We start from the raw sequence: 22,192 nt of genomic DNA, 5'->3' as shown, positions 1-22,192 counted from the left end.
TTCACCCATCCATCTCTTCACCCCTCCATCTCTTCACCCCTCCATCTCTTCACCCCTCCATCTCTTCACCCCTCCATCTCTTCACCTCTTCACCCCTTCACCCCTCCATCCCTTCACACCTCCATCTCTCCATCTCTTCACCCCTCCATCTCTTCACCCCTCCACCCCTCCATCTCTTCACCCCTCCATCTCTTCACCCCTCCACCTCTTCACCCCTCCACCCCTCCATCCCTTTACCCCTCCATCCCTTTACCCCTCCATCTCTTCACCCCTCCATCTCTTCACCCCTCCATCTCTTCACCTCTTCACCCCTTCACCCCTCCATCTCTTCACCCCTCCATCTCTCCACCCCTCCATCTCTTCACCCCTCCATCTCTTCACCCCTCCACCCCTCCATCTCTTCACCCCTCCACCCCTTCACCCCTTCACCCCTCCACCCCTTCACCCCTCCATCCCTTTACCCCTCCATCCCTTTACCCCTCCATCTCTTCACCTCTCCATCTCTTTACCCCTCCATCTCTTCACCCCTCCATCTCTTCACCCCTCCATCTCTTCACCCCTCCATCTCTTCACCGTTTCACCCCTCCATCTCTTCACCCCTCCATCTCTTCACCCCTCCATCACTTCACCCCTTCAACCCTCCATCTCTTCACCCCTCCATCTCTTCATCTCTTCACCACTTCACCCCTCCATCTCTTCACCTCTTCACCCCTCCATCTCTTCACCCCTTCACCCCTCCATCTCTTCACCCCTCCATCACTTCACCCCTTCAACCCTCCATCTCTTCACCCCTCCATCTCTTCACCCCTCCATCTCTTCACCCCTTCATCTCTTCACCCCTTCACCTCTTCACCCCTCCATCTCTTCACCCCTTCACCCCTCCATCTCTTCACCCCTCCATCTCTTCAGCCCTTCAACCCTCCATCTCTTCACCCCTCCATCTCTTCACCCCTTCATCTCTTCACCCCTTCACCCCTCCATCACTTCACCCCTTCACCCCTCCATCTCTTCACCCCTCCATCTCTTCATCTCTTCACCCCTTTACCCCTCCATCTCTTCACCTCTTCACCCCTCCATCTCTTCACCCCTCCATCTCTTCACCCCTCCATCTCTTCACCCCTTCATCTCTTCACCCCTTCACCCCTCCATCACTTCACCCCTTCACCCCTCCATCTCTTCATCTCTTCACCACTTCACCCCTCCATCTCTTCACCTCTTCACCCCTCCATCTCTTCACCCCTTCACCCCTCCATCTCTTCACCCCTTCACCCCTCCATCTCTTCACCCCTTCACCACTCCATCTCTTCACCACTTCACCCATCCATCTCTTCACCCCTTCACCTCTTCACCCCTTCACCCCTCCATCTCTTCACCCCTCCATCACTTCACCCCTTCAACCCTCCATCTCTTCACCCCTCCATCTCTTCACCCCTCCATCTCTTCACCCCTTCATCTCTTCACCCCTTCACCTCTTCACCCCTCCATCTCTTCACCCCTTCACCCCTCCATCTCTTCACCCCTCCATCTCTTCAGCCCTTCAACCCTCCATCTCTTCACCCCTCCATCTCTTCACCCCTTCATCTCTTCACCCCTTCACCCCTCCATCACTTCACCCCTTCACCCCTCCATCTCTTCACCCCTCCATCTCTTCATCTCTTCACCCCTTTACCCCTCCATCTCTTCACCTCTTCACCCCTCCATCTCTTCACCCCTCCATCTCTTCACCCCTTCACCCCTCCATCTCTCCACCCCTCCATCTCTTCATTTCTTCACCCCTCCATCTCTTCATCTCGTTACCCCTCCATCTATTCACCCCTTCACCCCTCCATCTCTTCACCCCTCCATCTATTCACCCCTTCACCCCTCCATCTCTTCACCCCTTCACCCCTCCATCTCTTCACCCCTCTATCTCTTCACCCCTTTACCTCTTCACCCCTTCACCCCTCCATCTCTTCACCTCTTCACCGCTTCACCTCTCCACCCCTCCATCTCTTCACCTCTTCACCTCTCCACCCCTCCATCTCTTCACCCCTCCATCTCTTCACCTCTCTATCCCTCCTTCCTCCATCCCTCCATCCAGTACCCCAGAGACTGGTTGGTTGGACTATGCCGGAGCCCTGTGTGTTAAGGCCTGGGGCTAGTGTCTTTATGAGCTTATGTGTTCTTTCAGTCTGTTTGAAGCTGCTCCTCAGGAAACCAACAGCTGGATGAGTCAGCAGTCAGACAGTAATAAAATATTGAGCTGCTCCTCAGGCTGCCTGCCTGCAACCCACGCACGTAACACACACACACGCATGCATACAAACGCACGCACACAAACACACACACAAACCTAACCATGAACCTAACCACTAACCCATTTCCTTAACCCTAATTATAACCCTAACTCTAATTGTAACCCTTAATCTACCCCTTAAGGTTAAAATAGCAGTGGTGTAAAGTACTTAAGTAAAAATACTTTAAAGTACTACATAAGTCGTTTTTTGGGTGTATCTGTACTTTACTTTACCATTTATATTTTTGACATCTTTTTATTTCTCTACATTCCTAAAGAAAATAATGTACTTTCTACTCCATACATTTTCTCTGACACCCAAAAGAACTCGTTACATTTTGAATGATTAGCAGGACAGGAACATTTTTCAATTCACGCATCCGTACTGGTCATCCCTACTGCATCTGATCTGGCGGAATCACTAAACACAAATGCTTTGTTTGTAAATTACGGGCGTGTTCGTCAATTCAATCTGGCGCTCTGAGCATTCGTAAATTCAGAGCGTTGTTAGATTATTCGTTCGTATCGCTCTCAGAGCGTTCAGAGAGCACACTGGATGCTCTGGCCAAGGAGTAGGGTTGATTCAAGCGTTCTGACCTCACAACGGCAGTCAAGCACCGAAGCTATCATTGGCTAGCTTGCTAGCTACTTCCAGACACAAATCACAGAACACCTCACTCTGACCGTTTTACTCTGAGCTGGAAATTATCAATTTCATGTTATCCAGAGCGTTGGTGACTGTGCTGCTGGCAACAATTTAATTACACTTTTTTTGTAGACGTTTACTGACACCAGCCGTATTCAAGGAGTGTGGAGTGTTGATAAATTCATCTGTTATTCTGCCCTCTGGCACACTCAGACGAGAGGGCTCTGAAATCGGAGTATATAGACAGAGCGAATTTACGAACGCACCCTAGTGTTGGAGTGTGCCCCTGGCTATCCATAAATTAAAAAACAAGAAAATTGTGCTGTCTGATTTGCTTAATATAATGAATTTGAAATGATTTATACTTTTACTTTTAAAACTAAAGTATATTTTAGCAATTACATTTACTTTTGATACTTAAGTATATTTAAAACCAAATACTTTTAGACTTTTACTCAAGTAGTATTTTACTGGGTGGCTCACTTTTACTTGAGTCATTTTCTATAAATGTATCTTTACATTTACTCAAGTATGACAATTGGGTACGTTTTCCACCACTGTCCTTTGCCCTCATGGGCATGTGGGAAATTCCATGTTTTACTATCCTTGTGAGGCCTTTTTGGGATTTTAGGTCCCGATAAAGATAGAAGAACCACACACACACACACACACACACACACACACACACACACACACACACACACACACACACACACACAGTGCTTGCCATCATCAGATCGGACTGCTATGATGTAAACACAGCCAGCAGTCCGCCGCTCCGAGCAAGGCGTTCTATTTTTACCTGTTTGTTTGTCGGTGTCACCATTGCTTCATTTGTAAGAAAAACAAGCCCCTCAAGGCTCTCTCTCTCTCTCTCTCTCTCTCTCTCTCTCTCTCTCTCTCTCTCTCCCTCCCCTCTTCTTATATCTCTCTCTCTTCTATCCTCTTCCACCCAGGGTAGTTTTTATGTGACTTATGAGTCATTTGTTTACCTTTTTTCTCCTCTCTCCTCTCTCGATCCATCCCTCTCCTCATTCTTCCCCCCTCCATCCCTCTCCCTTCCTCACCAGTCTGTAGCAGTGCCCCGGTCAACATGAAGATCCAGCCGCTGAATGGCACTGCCCTGGTGGTGAGCTGGCAGCGCCCGCTAGTGGTTTACCACCCGCCTATCACCAGCTTCATGGTCTCCTACAGCTGGGTGAAGAGTGATGTGGCCTACGAGAAGACCTTCACCAAGACTGGGGACCAGAACATGGTGAGACACAGATAGACAACACTCTGCAGTTTACAAGAAAACAAGCGTTTTCCCTGGTAAGAAACTATTCAGCTGCCATACTCAGGACCAGGAGTTTTCACTAATCTTGTGATCTGACCAGGAACAACTCTGTGTCCTAGTTATAGCTCATAGTTAGGTCCTGGTCAGGTCAGGTTGACCAGAAAAAAACGAGTGTGTCTGTCACTCGGTCACAGTCACCTGGCTGGAAATAGACACTCCAAGCCTGTCTCACACACACTGCACTGATGACTCCCCACTGTGATGTGTCTGTTTGGTGGGCTCAACTCCCTCCAGTGTCAGTGAGAGGTGAGATGGACACTTCCTCTGTCTGATACGGTGGCTATAATCTGTGAACTGGGTGAAGTTATGTTTTTTATATTTAAAGACATGGCAGTCTGCTTGTTGATATATTTCCTGCCCTCACATTAGTTACTTGGATGTGTTGATTATTTAGACGTGCCAAATGGAGACTAAAGCGCCCAACTCTGTCTTTCATCCTCTAAAAATATGTTTTGAGATGAGGCCAGACAGAGGAGGCTTTGAACAATCATTTCATTTAAATACGCAGCAGGAGAGACGCTGTCTGAAGAGAGACGATGCAGAGACATTTCCTTGACATTCATCTCTCCTTGGCTACACTCAATCACCACCGTCTCTCTCTCTCTCTCTCTCTCTCTCTCTCTCTCTCTCTCGCTCTCTCTCTGCCAAGTCCCTCCTTCTCCTCCCGCTCGTCAGCCCCCTCTTTCTATTTCTCTGCCCACTTAATTTTCATTTTTATTTTCAATCTCCGTACCCGGACCCCCTTATCAGGGTCACATCAGGGACCTGCAGGCTTCCTGCAATCACAATTGAATCAATTGAAAACCACTCAAGCCCTTAGTTTCACTTCCCCCTTCTCTCATCTCCCCTTCGGCCAATGCAATAACATTCCATTCTGGAGACCATCTCTAATAGAATTAACTTTAACCAGAATGGCTTCTGCTGCATCAGACAGTGAGGGATAGGTAGGTTTCAGTTTCAGGCTTTATGAGTCATATGTGCGGGATGCGCATGGTATACATCGTCCAACGAATTGCTTACTTCTCCACAACGCAACAACATTAAGAAATAATAAAAGATAAGAATACGTACATAAAGAAAATGGCTCAGTAGAATAGAAATAAACATTTTAGCATAGGTATAATACAGGAAGGCACAATTTATTGTCCAATTTTTACACGTGTATTGGGGAAGGGGGGGCAGTGTATAAACTGAGCAGTATAGTAAGAGTCTGGTAGCAGCAGTTGTGATGTGTGTGTAGCATGAATGTGTATGTGTGTGTGCGTGAGTGCATGTGTTCTAAGGTGCAGAGAATCAGAGCAGGTGGTCAGTCCAGATCAAGTGTTCAGCAGTCTAATGGCTCGTGGATAGAAACTGTCTCTGAGCCTGTTGGTATCAGACCTCATGCTCCGATACCGTCTGCCCCGACTAAGGTTGTGAACAGCTTGTGGCTGGGCTGTGTGGGTTCCTTGATGATGCTGCGTGCCTTCCTCAGACACTGTTTCGAGTAGATGTCCTTGATGGTTGGGAGCACGGTCCCAGTGATGTACTGGGCCGTCTTCACCACCCGCTGGAGGGCCTTGCGGTCTTAAGGACGCAGTGAGGGGTACGTGAGGACACAAAGAAGGGTAGGGGTTAGGTGAGGATAAAGCAGATGCTATAGATCCCTAACATGGCTGTGAGCTGCCGGTATTGACACTCACGAATTGTAAATCATATGTGAATTGTTTCCTTAGGCCTTTGATGTACTGTATTGTGGATAGCCCATATCTACAGGTCTCAGTGGCAGTCTGTCTTCCTGACTCTCGTTCTCTCTCTCTCTCTCGCTGTGATCAATTTACAGAAGGCGGTGATAACCCATGTGTCTTCAGACATCCTGTATCTGTTCAGAGTCCAGGCGGTGTGCCAGAGAGACCTACGCAGTGACTTCAGCCAGACACTGCTCTTCAGAGGTAATCACACCACACACCATAACACAGCATATACAGTACAGCCCGATGGATGGAGTCTTAACTTCCAAATAATCTTGACCTTCGAAATGATTAGAGTTACTTTAATACTAACAGCAGACACTTGTCTTTGCTATTCCAGCTAACACCACCAGGATATTTGAGGGAACACGGATAGTGAAAACTGGAATGGTGAGTGAAGTGGACATCATTTGTGTTGTCCAGACGATGGCGACATAGTAATTTATTTTGTTATGTGCCAGCATGATTACTGACTATCTCTCTCTCTCTCTGTCTCTCTCTCTCTCTCTCTCTCTCTCTCTCTCTCTCTCTCTCTCTCTCTCTCTCTCTCTCTCTCTGTGTGTGTCTCTGTCTCTGTGTCTCTCTCTTCCTCCCTCCCCCAGCCCACTGTCTCCCCAGCCTCCTCGGCAGACATGGCTCCCATAAGCTCCGGATCCTCTACCTGGACCTCCTCTGGCCTCCCCTTCTCCTTCGTCTCTATGGCTACAGGGGGCATGGGCCCCTCGTCCAGCGGCAGTCAGGCCACGGTAGCATCGGTGGTAACCAGCACCCTTCTGGCCGGCCTGGGCTTCAGCGGAGGGGTCATCTCCTCCCTGCCTGGCTCTCTCTGGCCCACCCAGGCCCCTGCAGCCAGCCCTGGGTCTAACCCCGGCCCGGGTCCCAGCCGCCAGCCTGCCCAGCCCCAGGCCTCCACCAAGCCCCCCACAGCCCCTCAGGGTGGTTCTGACACGGACACCCCCACAGAGGAGAAGGAGGTGGGGGTGGACAGGGAGAACGAGGCGGAGGAGGGAGAGGGAGAGGAGGATGAAGGGGAAGACGACAGGAGGAGGAAGAAGAATAACAAGACAGCGCCTGATGAGGTGGAGATGCATCTAAATGACACTGTGGTCAAAGAGCCCATTTCCGCCCTCACCCCCACAGCCACCGCCAAAGAGAAAGGACAGGGGCAGGGAGAGCCTGTTGCTAACAGCACCACAGTGCCAATAAGTGGAGGGGAGGACCAACTGGTCAGAGTGGACAGTAACACAGGGCCCACTGTGGAGCCAAAGAACGACACAGCAGAGAGAGAGATACAGATTCCCCAGAGCCCAACACGCTCCCCAAAGACTAGCGGGGAAGAGAAGAGCCTTTGGCCTTTCTCTGTCCACACTGGTGAGTAGAACTCTCTGTATAGCCCAATCTTTGGAACAAGGGGCAGATTTAAGCAATAAGACTCAAGGGGGTGTGGTATATGGCCAATATACCATGGCTAAGGGCAGTTATTTTGCACGACGCAAAGCAGAGTGCCTGGAATACAGCCCTTAGCCGTGGTATATTGGAAATATACCACAAACCCCCGAGGTGCCTTATTGCTATTATAAACTGGTTACCAACGTAATTAGAGCAGTAAAAATACATGTTTTGTCATGCCCGTGCTATACGGTCTGATATACCATGGCTGTCAGCCAATCAGCATTCAGAGCTCGAACCACCAAGTTTATAAATCCTCTTTTTAGCACTTGAGATATTCTTCACCATATTTAGACCGGTATAATGTCATTTTAGTTTTCTGGATCCCACTTCTCCCTTCTGCAGCTTGTCATATTAAACTGTCTGTGTTATTATAGATGTGCATATCAACAGTAAATATGAGACAGGCAGGGGCACATTTGAAACATTAGCCTTAAAATCAGCTCCTGCTTCAGTATGTGGCAATGCTATATTATAGCCAGAGACAAATAGCTCAATTTCTGAGTGCTACCATAATACCACCCAGAGAGCCCTAGAGAAAGTAATGGAACTATTCTACAGCCTGTGGGGCCATTACCTAGCCTGGGGGCCATTAGTTTGGGGCATTCTCTGAGGCATATTTCAGGAACAAACTGCCTGCTTGCCTGACTTCCTGCCAGGGAGAAAAGAGAGAACGTAGTAACCAGTGTATTTGTTTTCTGAATAACAATGTGTTTGTGGCTGCTCCATCATACATTTCCTTATTCCTTCCGAGTTATCGGATCCATTTATTTGAGTCGTGCCCACGGCCTCAAGTTAAACCTAGTCACTTACCCTCCCGATGAGTCCCACTCACTCCAATTGTCTGTAAATGTATAAATATAGATTATCATTTTTTTTTTTCAAGTAGAGCTGAACTCATTTTTTGTTCTCAAGTGGAACTGGTTGTTTGATGGCTGAGGTATCCCGGAGTGGCCCAGGTAGTCGGAATAATCTCAGGTGGATTTGTGTTTTGTTTGTTGTGTTTTGTGTGTTATAGTGTTGTTTATGTGTTGAATTGTTATGTGTGTTAAAGCTAAAATCCTTAATTGCTACAACCATTTTTGGACTTAATTATGGGAGGCCCATGCGCACCCATAAATACCAGTACCAGCACACACACCACATGAAACCAAACCACGAAACGTAAATAACGAAACGCAAAACATACAATAATCCCACCCTCGTCCCTGATTGGAGGACCTCAAACATTTTAGTGTACATTTGTGTATATATAAGTATTCCAGCACTCATCAATTCCCCTTCAGACAGCCACAGATCAACCCATCTTTCCCAATAAATCATCATTCTGACATTTCCTCTCGCAATACATCCCTCCTTTCTCCCTTGGTGTCTCACTAGGGACTTGAACCTCTCCACCTGCAACCATTTCTGCCGAAATGTCCTCCAAAATAAACATTTTACCCAAGAGCACAAGGATGTTTCCTATTGACTGACCGTGGTCCTTCAAATACTTCATGAGTTTAGTTCTGTCATACCCCAACAGAACCCACAATATATGCTTGATTTACTCCAATGTTTGTGGCCAAGGTAAATGTAAACAAACACTCTATAGCCTCAAAACATGGTAAAAACGATCATGTTGATATCGTGGATGGTCAGTCCTTGCACCCATAGTTCTGTCTTTGTATTTGAGAGTTATATTCTCCAGGCCAATCCCTCAGCTTTTTACCAAAACAGAGGCGGGGTGTCCACTGTTTTTGTTTCGATTCAGGATTCAAGCTTTAAAGTGTTTTGTATGTAAATGTGTTGAAGTGTTTTGTTTGTAAGTCTCCACCTCCATCCCTCCTCCCCCACCCCTCCAGACAGGACCAGTGTGTCCAACATGACCCGCAGCCCTCACCCCGGGGTGGGCAGGATGGAGTGGATCATCCCCCTGGTGGTGGTCTCTGCGCTCACTCTGCTCTGCCTCATCATGCTACTGGCTGTCCTGGTCTACTGGAGGTAAGATATTATATTATTACTGTGTGTGTGTGTGTGTGGGTGCGTGGGTGGTAGTGTCTCTCTTAACCAACCTTGCTTAATGAGCTCAGAAAAATGTGTCTAGTTTGCCACTATAAGACAATGAAAGCCTTCTCAGGGCAGAAGATTGAGTTGCACCATGTTGTCCTGCACTCCTCTCCTCGCCTCCAAGTGATCAGGGGTCCCTTTTATCTCCTCATCCCCACTGCTCTGTTCAGTCACAGCTGTCAATTAACCCTCTATATCTCTGTCACAGAAACAGATAGCCGTCCTCTCTCTTCTTTACCTATTCACACTGGCCCTTGGGGCTAGTGGTCCTCACAGACACGCACTCCTGTTCGGAGTGGGGTGACCTGTCCTCTTGCGCACCGGGGACATCTACTTTCCTGGGCGCGTGCGCATCCGCACGCTTCTGGCCACCGGGAACCTACTTGGTGGAGGACGACTGCTTTTTTTGGCAGCCCTCCCTCTCATCCTCCCTTTCTCCTCCCTCCATTCCTCATACCTCTCTCCTCCCGCTTCCCTATCACGCTCATCTCTGCAGGGGGGGGGGGGGGCAGCCCACAGGGGCCATGGTGCCGGGAGGGGGCCCAGCTGTGTGTTCATCTGCAGTGTGATGCCAACCACACGCACACGCCCACACACGCACACACCACTCTCTTTCTCAACCCTAGTAATTACACAGGACAGGCTAACGACAGGCTACACGTGCTGCCTACTGCAGCCTAATGCACTATACAGCACAATGGATCATTACTTGAGCTCCGTGTATTATGCTTGATTTATTTATACACCCGCTCTGCCTTGAGCACTTTCATAGGAGCGAAAGCTTGGCCGGATTTGATGATTTTGTTTGCGATGGAAATGTAAGGTTGATGTGCTTTCTGAGTTCAATGTGTAACTATGGCTCCCTCTCACTTCTACTGGTGATGCCATTGTGAGAGTGCGCGAGAGAGCGAGCCAATGATGTGAATGTTGGAATGAGGAAAATAGAGGATGATCAGCTCCATGGAATACTAATTGAAGTAATTAATACATCTGTGAGTGATAGATCTAGCGAGTGAGTGCCGTGGTGGTAGGTGATGGGAGAGTAGCAGGGGGAGTGTGTGGGATGTGACAGTGAAAGTCTGTCTGTCTCCCTCTCTGGGCTGTGGTGGTGACGAGAGCTGACACCTCCCAGACAATGGCTTTCTCCCCTGAGGGAACAGGATCTGATGAAAGACCAGCTCGACCCGTTCACTCTCACCGTCCTCTCCTCTCATCCCTCTTTCACTCCCCCATCCCTGCTCGGTCAGAAGGGAAGGAGACCATGCAATGGAGGAGATTGAAATAGATTTTTCAGAACACTATGGCGATTCATAATTGGCGAAATGCATACACGGTCCTCATTAGCTCAGCATCACTTTCTGTCTCTTTTTACTACAGAGAATATGATGTGATCACTGATTCGATGACATTTGTTTCACCTCGACACTAGATTTGATGTTTGTATTCGTCTAAGTGATCTGAGTTGTGTGTCAAAAGACAATATTTGCTATTAAAGGGGAGGACTCCATCTGTTTAGCTTGAGGATATGGTCATAGTTGGAGGGATCTCACAGATGTTTCACAGAGGTTTAACGGAGTAAACAATACATCTATATTTAACTCCGGTAGGAGAGACTGATTCTCAGTAACCACTCAGAGTCAGGGGTTGCTAGGAAAAGAGGTGGACCAGGCTGTTTGGACTGGCGGATAATTTAGTCCAATGAAAAGGACTCATCCTTCTACCATGACTTCCTTCCATCTCACTCTGTCTATTTTTGAACAGGGGCCCTCTTCCCCAAGTATGGGAAGCGTTGAGAGTCCAGTGAGACAGTCTTTTAGTTCTATCCCTCCCTCCCTCTCTCGTTCCATCCATCCCCCTTTCTATCTCTCTGGTGGAGTTCCCCCCTCCCCCAGTGTAAGGTGAGGTGGTATTGAGAGGCTGGTTAGTTAGCTCGCCACACCACACCACACATTCCCCCTCAGGGAGTAATTAGCCAGGGGGGCAGGGATTGAGGGGGACAGGGGTATGACGCAAGCTAGGGGAGACCCTCCCCTCATTTATTCAATCACTCTCTCTTTCTCTCTTTCTTTCCCTCTCAATTCAACTCTCTCTCTGTCTTTCTCTCCCACTCACTCACTCACTCACTCACTCACTCACTCACTCACTCACTCACTCACTCACTCACACTCGCTTTCTCTCCCTCTCTCTCTTCCGCGCTCCCTTCTTCTCTCCTTCTGCAAATGCCATTGGGCCACACTCCTGTTTTCTTTTCCTCCTCCTCTCTCTCGACCAGAATGACCAGCATCTGCTCTCTCCTCTGCATCAAGTACCGGTAGGTAGGGGAACGTCAGTAGACATACTGGTAGGGCAACGTCAGTAGACAAACTGGTAGGGGAACGTCAGTAGACATACCGGTTGGAGGAACCCAGATGGGAAAAGCTGGTGTTTACGGAATGGACTTGCTTCTGTGTGAGTGCAGGTGAAGGCTCTGTGAGGTTATAGAGGGACTCCTACTACTACTGCAGCACTCCTTTTCTCCTTGCTGTCTGTCTTCCCATCTCTCTCTCAAGCTGCTAGACACAGAATACATTGGGTGACATTTCAAAAAGCCTCTGACAAAATGCAAGCTTCAGAGAAATACATTTAGAACAACTTCTCAAGGCTAGCGACTAGCTAGTCATTGAGGGCTCGTGCTTGTGTGTACATGTTGGAGGCAGAGAGGCTGCCAGGGCTGTATATAGTCCTGCTGTATTTAGTCTCTGCTGTGTGTTGCCTGTCATCCGGTAGTGTGACTCAGGGGCCAGGGCTAAATGTAGCATGGTGTTTGTCCCTGGGTCAGCGTTGTTGCTTACCTGTTCCTAATGGTCAGCTCACTGTGTGTCTTTACAGGAGGTAGTTTGCGTGCGTGTGTACTTTTCCCCCTGTAATAGCAGGGTGTTGTTGTGTCTGGTCATTGTCATCTACTGAGTCATAACTGTATGACATCAGCAGGGTTGTAAATAGGGCTGGTTCTAACCACTCTGGGGCTTTCAGGTGTAGTTTAACTGCCAGCTCTGTCTGTGTAATTATATTCAGGGCAGTTCCATGAGAACAGAGTGACGCTGAGACTCCGATTTTTCATGTCAAGCAAAAACCAATGATTGGAAAGTTAAACACACCAAGGACTACTTTTAACAATTTCCATGGACATTTTTACAAAAACACATTTACTTGAAGAACAGTGCAGATACCAAGTTTGGTAACAGACTGAAGGCACAGACAACACAAACCGTCATTCTGTTACCAAACTTTGCATCTGCACTGTTCTTCAAGTAAATGTGTTTTTGTAAAATGTGGAAATTGTTAAAAGTGGTCACTGTCCATAATTTAATTAACTTTGTATGGTTTGATTTAACTTTGCAATGATTGGTTTTTGTTTGATAACCGAAGTCAGCTTGCAGGTGCCCAGCTCACCACAAGGAGTTGCTAGAGCACAGTGGGACAAGGAAAGCACGGTCCGGCCAAACCCTCCCCTAACCCGGACGATGCTGGGCCAATTGTGCGCCGCCTCATGGGTCTCCCAGTCACGTCCGGCTGTTACACAGCCTGGGATCGAACCCGGGACTGTAGTGACGCCTCAAGTACTGCAATGCAGTGCCTTAGACCGCTGCGCCACTCGGGAGCAGAATGAAGATGTTTTAACTGTTTTGTGTTAGCTAACTCACAGTGGTAAAAACGGGTTATAATTATGTAATTACAATGAGAACTGTGTAAGGGACGGACCAAGCAGTCAACGAGAGACATCTGAGTAGGGTGCAATGCAATTATTAGGCGGTTTATTTTCCTAAACATGATGTGGTTTACAAAGTAAGATAAATCTAAAACCATATTGCACAAAAAGAGAACTATAAGGTCTGTAATTAAATAAAATAAAACTTAAGTGTAAAAACAGATCTACAAAGCAGAACAGAGTAAGCAACTCAAATGAAGGGTTAACTGAAGTCATAAGGGTATGCTGCATTCATAACCAAGTGGGAAGATGGTAATTACCAGTTGTGAAGTCGTAAATAGCAGCATTCACATGCTTTGAACTTGTTGAGAAACGTAGATTGGCTAATGGCCAACAAGCTGGGTCAACCATAAGCAAAAAAATACAGCTATTATGTTTGTTTACAAACTATAATGTTCAAAAACCATATTAATAGATTGCTTTCTATAAATAATGTCAGAGGTCCACATGTGGGAGAAGTCCGGGTTAGGGGAGGGTTTGGTCGGCCGGGATGTCCTTAGTGACAGCGCTCTAGTGACTCCTGTGGCGGGCCGGGCACATGCACGCTGACACGGTCGCCAGGTGTGCGGCTCGCTTCTGGGTTAAGCAGGCATTGTGTCAAGAAGCATTGCGGCTTGGCTGGGTCGTGTTTCGGAGGATGCACGGCGCTCGACCTTCTCCTCTCCCGAGTCCGTACGGGAGTTGCAGCGATGGGACAAGATTGTAACTGACAAGACTCAAGAGATGCAAAGGTCGAGAGCCATGCGTCCTCCGAAACACAACCCTGCCAAGCCGCACTGCTTCTTGACACACTGTTCACTTAACCCGGAAGCCAGCCTCACCAATCTGTCGGAAGAAACACCGGCCAGCTGGCAACCAAAGTCAGCTTGCATGCACCTGGCCCGCTACAAGGAGTCGCTAGAACGGAAATGAACAAGGAAATCCCGGGCTGCCAAACCCTCCCCTAACCTGGACGACGCAGGGCCAATTGTGCGCCGCCGCAGTCACGGTCGGCTGTGACAAGCCTGGGATCAAACCCGGGTCTGTAGTGACGGCTCAAGCACTGCAATGCAGTGCCTTAGTCCGCTGTGCCACTCGGGAGGCCCACAATGATTGGTTTTTGTTTGACATACATTTTAAAGTAAAAAAATATAAGTCAGTGTCACTGTTACCATGGAATTGCACTTCACCATTCTGCTGTTTTAACCTGTCACGGATGGCGTGTCAACTCTCTCTATGCTGTTTTGTGTTAGCCAGCTCACAGTGGTCAAAACGGGTTACAACAATCCATTTCCCCTCACGTAAATCACGTAGTCATTTTTTGTTTGGACACGAAATGTTTGGTGAAAATGAATGTTGACGTGCGAAGGATGGGGATATTTAGCTGTGCTGATACATGTGGCCTCTTTCGATGTGGTACTGATGGTACTCTGCATCATGTTCCTCTCAACTGTGGTGTACTAATGTTTATGTTGGGTTAACTATTTCCTCTCCTCTGTGTCTGTCTACAGGAGGTTTTTCCAGACAGCTCACTTCTATGTGGAGGACAGTAGTTCTCCCAGGGTGGTGGCCAATGAGAACATCCCCGTCATCCCCATCCCAGGTGAGACATAACACAACCTAACACGCCCTCAACTGGAATACACCCTGGGTGAGTTTAGTTCGCGTCAACGTTTTGCTACGTTGCACGACATTTTGTACTAAACGACACGTTTCCCCAAAACAGTGCCCACCGTTTTTTCAAAAGCCTTTGAGGTATGTTTGCTCCATTTTGGTGGGTTTGGCAAGGTGTGGCCTGATCAATATGGGTGTGACCATTTGAAATACCACACCATACAATATTCGCCCTTGGGGCCACCATAGTCACAATATTTTTCAATTGGCTGTTCAGTAAATTACCGTTTCTGTTTCATTTAACGTAGCACAGAGTTCTGAACATGCACCCCCTTTCTTAACACACCCTCTAGTCTGAGGGCCAAATTCAATCAAACCTTTATGCAGTGTTGTTGTTTACAAACTATTGCCCACCCACTCCACACACACCTTATTCTAGAAGTGTCTACCTGGTAGAAAATGTAAGGTTTTTGTAGAACCTACAACCATATGGTGATTTTATTTGTAGAACCTACAACCATTTGGTGACTATACTGAACAGTTGCAGTTCATATGAGGAAATCAGTCAATTGAAATAAATTCTTTAAGCCCTAATCTATGGATTTCACGTGACGGAGAATACAGATATGCATCTGTTGGTCACAGATACCTTAAAAATAAAATGGGCCTCAGGATCTCGTCATAGTATTTCTGTGCATTCAATTTGCCATCGATAAAATTATATTGTGTATTCGTTGTCCGTAGCTTATGCCTGCCCATACCGTATCCCCACCGCCACCATGGGGCACTCTGTTCACAACGCTGACATCAGGAAACTGGTCGCCCACATGACACCATACACGTGGTCTGCAGTTGTGAGGCCGGTTGGACGTACTGCCAAATTCCCTAAAACAATGTTGGAGGCAGCTTATGGTAGAGAAATTAACATCCAATTCTCTGGTAACAGCTCTGGTGGACATTCCTGTCAGCATGCCAATTAAACGCTCCCTCAAAACTTGAGACATCTGTGGCATTGTGTAGTGTGACAAAACTGCACATTTTAGAGTGGCCTTTTATTGTCCCCAGCACAATGGGCACCTGTGTAATGATCATACTGTTGAATCAGCTTCTTCATATGCCACACCTGTCAGATGGATGGATTATCTTGGCAAAAGAGAAATGCTCACTAACAGGGATGTAAACACATGTGTGCACAACATTTGAGAGAAATAAACTTTTTGTGCTTATGGAACATTTCAGGGATTTTTTATTTTAGCTCATGAAACATAGGACCAACACTTTACATGTTGCATTTATATTTTTGTTCAGTGTAGATTGTACATGAAGTACAATTGGTGGGATTTGCTTTAACTCTTTAAAAGTATTTTTGTGGTAGAAGTTTTAAAAAGTTTTACTTTACTATTTAAAGCAAGCAGTTACATATAGTCAAAATGAAATGTAGTAAAATAATTGGTCTGATTTATTTTGATAGACTACTATATCAATCGTATTAGTTTGGATTGTGGGGCAGTTGGATCAGAAAAATGTCTAAACTACAATTCTTATGTGTAAAAACTAAAAGAAGAAACACATGGAAATAAAAAGCAGGATCATGTAGACAACTCTTAGGAAAGCAAAGCAACTCTGAGTCATTCATGCTGTGGGTTTCAGATAAATAGATACACAACTTACTTTTGTAAAACGTTCAGTATAAATGAAGTTTAATTTTAGTTGAATGATGATCGAATAATTTAGAATGTTTTATGCTTGTATTTGGGGAGAGAAATATGATTGTGCATCTAGTAAGGACAGATCTTTAAACGTATTTTTGTGGTAGTTGAAGAACTATGTAGAATAGGTTTGTATGTAGACCTACTGATAGCTGGCTGTAGTTCTATCTAATAAATCAACTCTTTAGGGATAACAGCGGTCACGGAAAAGTACATTGGTCTGTTTGCTAGCTTGTTTTAAATAATGTATGGTTTTGAAATACCTTATAGTAGCTTTAGTAATGGTGGTGTCTGGTTATAGTTGAAAAACTAGGTAGATGAAAAGTTAGGATAGCCTGGTTGTGGTCAGTAGGTGTGGTCAGTAGTTTTAGTAAGTAGTTGTGTGGTTCAGTATTTGTGGTCAATAGTTGTGGTCAGTTGTTGTGTTCTGTTGTGGAAGTCAGTATAGCCTGGTTGTGGTGAGTAGCTGTGGTCAGCAGTTTTGGTTCACTGGTTGTGTGGTTCAATAGTTGTAGTCAGTAGTTGTGTTCTGTTGTGGTCAGTAGTTTTGTGGTTGTGGTCATTAGCTGTGGTCAGTAGTTTTGGTAAGTAGGTGGTTGTGGTCAGTAGTTTTGTGGTTGTGGTCAGTAGTTTTGTGGTTGTGGTCAGTAATTGCATGGTTCAGTAGTTGTGGTCTGTAGTTATGGTCTGTAGTTGTGTTGTGGTCTGTAATTGTGTTGTGGTCAGTAGTTGTGGTCAGTAGTTTTGTGGTTGTGGTCAGTAATTGCATGGTTCAGTAGTTATGGTCTGTAGTTATGGTCTGTAGTTGTGTTGTGGTCTGTAATTGTGCTGTGGTCAGTAGTTGTGGTCAGTAGTTGTGTGGTTGTGGCCAATAGTTGGGTGGTTCAGTAGTTGTGTGGTCAATAGTTGTGTGGTTGTGGTCAGTAGTCTTGTGGTCAGAGTCTAAACTACAGTTGTTGCGTGTGAAAACTGAACAAAGTGCGATGAGAAGTTATCGAGCATAATATGAAGCAAGTGAGCGGAGACCGCTTCGCTCTATCCAATCAGGGCAGCAGGATCAATGTACAGTCCGCCCTTTTATTTGCAGACAGGCAAACTATCCAGTTGAGTTATTTAGAGCACGGGGCATGATCTTGAGGAGGAGGATGAAGCTAGTGAGCATTAGAAATCTTGTCTGTATCATTTCAGGTCGTCCCGACTGGGGAAGCATTACAAATGTTAGTGCTAGCTGTTCGGTCTGAAACAGATTCACAAATCATGGGAATGTGTTGCGCTATGAAGAGTTTTCTTCCTTCGAGGCACGTGTTGCTAGGCAAAACTTGCCTTGGCAGGCCTGCTCCCTCCGTGGCTAAAGCCAGTGTGAGAAACATGCTAACAAATGTTTATGCTATGAAACTAAATAAATACTCCGCTCTGACCCACAGCACCTATTTGCTAGATTCATTATAGTGTTGTTGGACAAAGCAAGGAAAGTGAACATCGAAATGTGATGTAATTGTATTTGAATTTGCAGCTGTTGTTGGTAAGAAATGAATTTGCTAGCTTCTGACATGACTTAATGCTTCTATAATGAAAACAGTTGATGGGTTACTAAAAAGTCTCTATCTATTGATTGGTAGAAGCTATTCCTAATGTGTTTTCAGATTTGAAAAATAGAGAAGTAGAGATTTCATACACTCTAAGTTTTTGTCTGACCTGTTGGGGGAGTGGTCAAAACAGCAGTTATTTGGTAAAAGTTGGGGAAAAAAAGCACTTTTTAATAGCAGAGAAGGAGACGAAGATGTCATACCATAGAACGTTTTGTCTAACTTGTTGGGAAAGTGCAAATTTTGGGGGGAGAAAGGCAAAGTGGTCAAAGTAGCTGATTTGTGTCAGAAGTTGCTGCATGGTTGCATTTACAGTGAATGGAAAGTTGGAAGTGATGATGTCACAATGGGACCTTTAGAATGTTGAGGAAATCCCATGAAAGTGGATGGAGGACAAAATAACACAAAAATGTATAACTTAAAGTATAAAACATATCAGAACGTTGTATGTCCTGACCAGTCTACACATTTTCAAGTTTGACAGGCATTTATTTTGCTTCGCAAGTCCCACCTAACTATTTAGGAGTCTAAATGCTGTGAGAGTATGTTCATCCTGGTTCTCCATCCCTCTCGATATTATTCCGGAAAATGATTCACTGTTCTCTCTAGCTATCTCGTGTACATTGTTGTCACTTTGAAGCTGAGCCGTTCCATGTGGTTAAGTCTTGTTGAGACAAGTTATTCAATATCTGTTCTCTGCTCAGATTTAACATCTCTGATCCCTCTGGACAAGTGTAGACTAGACTGAGCATTTCATCTGAATGATCAGTAACCATATGTAAGGAAGTCAACGGAGAGGAAGAACAAAGTCATCTGACTGGAAAACTAGCTCTGATATGCTCCCATGTGGTCTCATCATGGTGGATTTGATCATTTAGACTCACTAATTCAGTGAAAACTAGTGTCAATGTTTTATTTTTTATTTTTTTATTGAACCTTTATTTTGACAGGGAGTCATTCTGAGACCAAAGACTATTTTTCAGATGAGCCCTGTAATTGCAAAAATATACACATATTACAAAAAGCAAAACAGATATACAAAACACAATCAAAGAAAATAAACTTCAGTAAAAATGTCATCAATCAGCTGTCTGAATATCCCTAGAGGCACCAAAACATCCACTTCTAGAGAGTTTTGGAGATTATTCCACAAGTAAGGGGCAAAACAACTCAAATCTTGAACTTTGTCAGTCATTATATGCTAATGTTCTTGAAGATAGGATACATAGTGTTAGTCCAATACTTTTGATTGGGCCAATCTACCTCTGTTTTAGCTTGATTAAGTCTTCACTCAGCCACTCAACTACTCAGTGCATGTACAGGCGCTTGTGACTGCTCTATTAGGGGTGATATGAGAGGGTTCTTCTCTGGGAGAGACTTCAGAGCCCAGTTTACTGGCAGCTAGTCAATAAGAAGGCTGTGGCGTGCGTAGTGCATACCGTTCCTTTAAGAGAGCAGAGAGACTCTTCGGGACTAAGGCATGACAGCCCATTTCCAAGCTCTGATGGTTCACTTAAAGAATACAGCTGATGTCTGTATTGACTCCATCCATTCTGTTTTTATTGTCTCCCTCCTCTCTCTCTCTCTCTCTCTCTCTCGCTCTCTCTTTCTCTCTCACATGTGCTCTCTCTGGAGACGAATTGCTTCTTTTCTGTACCGGCAAGTCTGTATACCAGCTCAGAGAACAGAGTGTTAAGTGGGTGTTGAGGTTTACGAGTGGGCTTTATAGAACAGTGATTGTTTTACAGCTTCTGAAATGCTAAATCCATCCCCCCACAGGAAGGTTATGTGACAGCGGTTTAATTAGGAAGAGAACGGGCAGAAGGAGAGGGGGCTGCTGATCTGGTGTATTTGCGTGCATACACGTGCATACATCTTCATTCCCTCTTTCATCATATCCCTTCTTGTTAGATTCTCTTCTGAATAAAGAGATGCAGAATGTGTGCACATCTGCATAGGTTTAGCAAATCCAAATTGGCCCATAGTATTTTAATCAACTCCATTGATTAGTTTACAAATGTAAGACAGTTGACAAATGAAGTGAGTCAGGGAATTGCCTGCCTGCCAGTGGTCCCATCTGTGTATTGGCTGTAATATGGATGTAATAACACACACCCGCACCAGCAGACAAACCCAGCAGCTGGTTGCTCTTTCCTGAACACACACACACACACTTTGTCCTGATGGCTCTTTCTGTGTGACAGTGGCCACCTCATCCCCATCACATCCCCTCGCTAATGGGTAATTTGGGACTGATGTGGCTCATCTGACACAGATGCCACCACCTCTAAACACCCACATTAGACAATTATGGCTTTGTCCGCTTGTCTCGCTGTGGTGTGGTGTCATTCCCACCGCTCTGTGTGACATGGCTAATATGTGTTCTTCACAACATAAACTACAACAAAACTAGCTGCATCCCCAGAATGATTATTTTTTATCTGTAAGGATGTCAGTGGGACATTTCATGTGTGACTCGTGTGCTAATCATTTCATTACTACTGGGGTTGTTACTAGTCTCAGTGGGATGCTGTGTGGAATTTTCTGATTTAAGACCAGTTTCATGGACAGGGATGACCTGATCCTAGATCAGCACTCCTACTTTGTCCCCATATACAGTATGTTGTTCTCTGAAAGTGTCTGTGGGGGAGGCAGTGAACACATGGCAGGTTGCTGGTTAATTTATCACGCGGTGCCACACTAGTGGAGAGCAGTGGCACGTTGTACTGTACCTCTGAGAGATAGATACAGGCTGAGGGGACGTCAATATACTTGGCCTTTCATTAGTCAGTCTGAAATATGGAAGATGTTGCAAACATAATGTTATTTACAGTGCATTCGGAAAGTATTCAGACCCTTTGACTTTTTCCTAATTTTGTTACGTTACAGCCTTATTCTAAAATGGATTGAATTTAAAAAAATCCTCATCAATCTATATACAATACCTCATAATGACAAAGCAAAAACAGGTTTTTAGAAACAGATACCTTATTTACATAAGTATTCAGACCTTTTGCTATGAGACTTGAAATTGAGCTCAGGTGCATCCTTTTCCATTGATCATCCTTGAGATGTTCTTACAACTTGATTGGAGTCCACCTGTGGTAAATTCAATTGATTGGACATGATTTGGAAAGGCACACAACTGTCTATTAAAGGTCCCACAGTTGACAGTGCATGTCAGAGAAAAACAAGCCATGAGGTCAAAGGAATTGTCCGTAGAGCTTCAAGACAGGATTGTATCGAGGTACAGATCTGGGGAAGGGTACCAAAAAATGTCTGCAGCATTGAAGGTCACCAAGAATACAGTCCCCTCCATCATTCTTAAATGGAAGAAGTTTGGAACCACCAAGATTGTCCTAGAGCTGGCCGCCCATCCAAACTGAGCTTATCGGGGAGAAGGACCTTGGTCAACGGGGTGACCAAGAACCTGATGGTCACTCTGACAGAGCTCTAGAGTTCCTCTGTGGAGATGGGAGAACCTTCCAGATGGGACAACCATCTCTGCAGCACTCCACCAATCAGGCCTTTATGGTGGAGTGGCCAGACGGAAGCCACTCCTCAGTAAAAGGCACATGACAGCCCATGTGGAGTTTGCCAAAAGGCACCTAAAGACTCTCAGACCATGAGAAACAAGATTCTCTGATCTGATGAAAAAAAGATTGAGCTTTTTGACCTGAATGCCAAGCGTCACGTCTGGAGGAAACCTGGCACCATCCCTACGGTGAAGTATGGTGGTGGCAGCATCATGCTGTGGGGACATTTTTTAGCGGCAGGGCCTGGGATACTAGTCAGGATCGAGAGAAAGATGAACGGAGCAAAGTACAGAGAGATCCTTGTCGAAAACCTGCTCCAGAGCACTCAGGACCTCAGACTGGAGTGAAGGTTCACCTTCCAACAGGACAACGGCCCTAAGCACACAACCAAGACAACGTAGGAGTGGCTTCGAGACAAGTTTCTGAATGTCATTGAGTGGCCCAGCCAGAGCCTGGACTTGAACCCGATCGAACATCTTTGGAGAGAGCTGAAAATAGCTGTGCAGGAACGCTCCCCATCCAACCTGACAAAGCT

The 22,192-nt window shown here is 45.9% G+C and overlaps 1 protein-coding gene across 1 annotated transcript in view; it reads left to right on the top strand.

The window, feature by feature from the left end:
* Window positions 1-22,192, top strand: part of LOC106565330 (receptor-type tyrosine-protein phosphatase gamma) — a 307,706-nt gene that overhangs the window by 265,431 nt on the left and 20,083 nt on the right. Inside the window, exons 9-14 of the mRNA XM_014132317.3 lie at window positions 3,992-4,176; window positions 6,080-6,188; window positions 6,328-6,377; window positions 6,590-7,358; window positions 9,281-9,419; window positions 14,724-14,815. Of these exons, the coding sequence (XP_013987792.1) occupies window positions 3,992-4,176; window positions 6,080-6,188; window positions 6,328-6,377; window positions 6,590-7,358; window positions 9,281-9,419; window positions 14,724-14,815 (1,344 nt within the window). The remainder of the gene's footprint in view (window positions 1-3,991; window positions 4,177-6,079; window positions 6,189-6,327; window positions 6,378-6,589; window positions 7,359-9,280; window positions 9,420-14,723; window positions 14,816-22,192) is intronic.

The sequence above is a fragment of the Salmo salar genome, chromosome 12 (genome assembly GCF_965601325.2).
Source record: "Salmo salar chromosome 12, fSalSal1, whole genome shotgun sequence".
NCBI lineage: Eukaryota > Metazoa > Chordata > Actinopteri > Salmoniformes > Salmonidae > Salmo > Salmo salar.
Note: the sequence above shows the minus strand (reverse complement) of the source record. Positions and strands in the feature narration are given on the sequence as shown.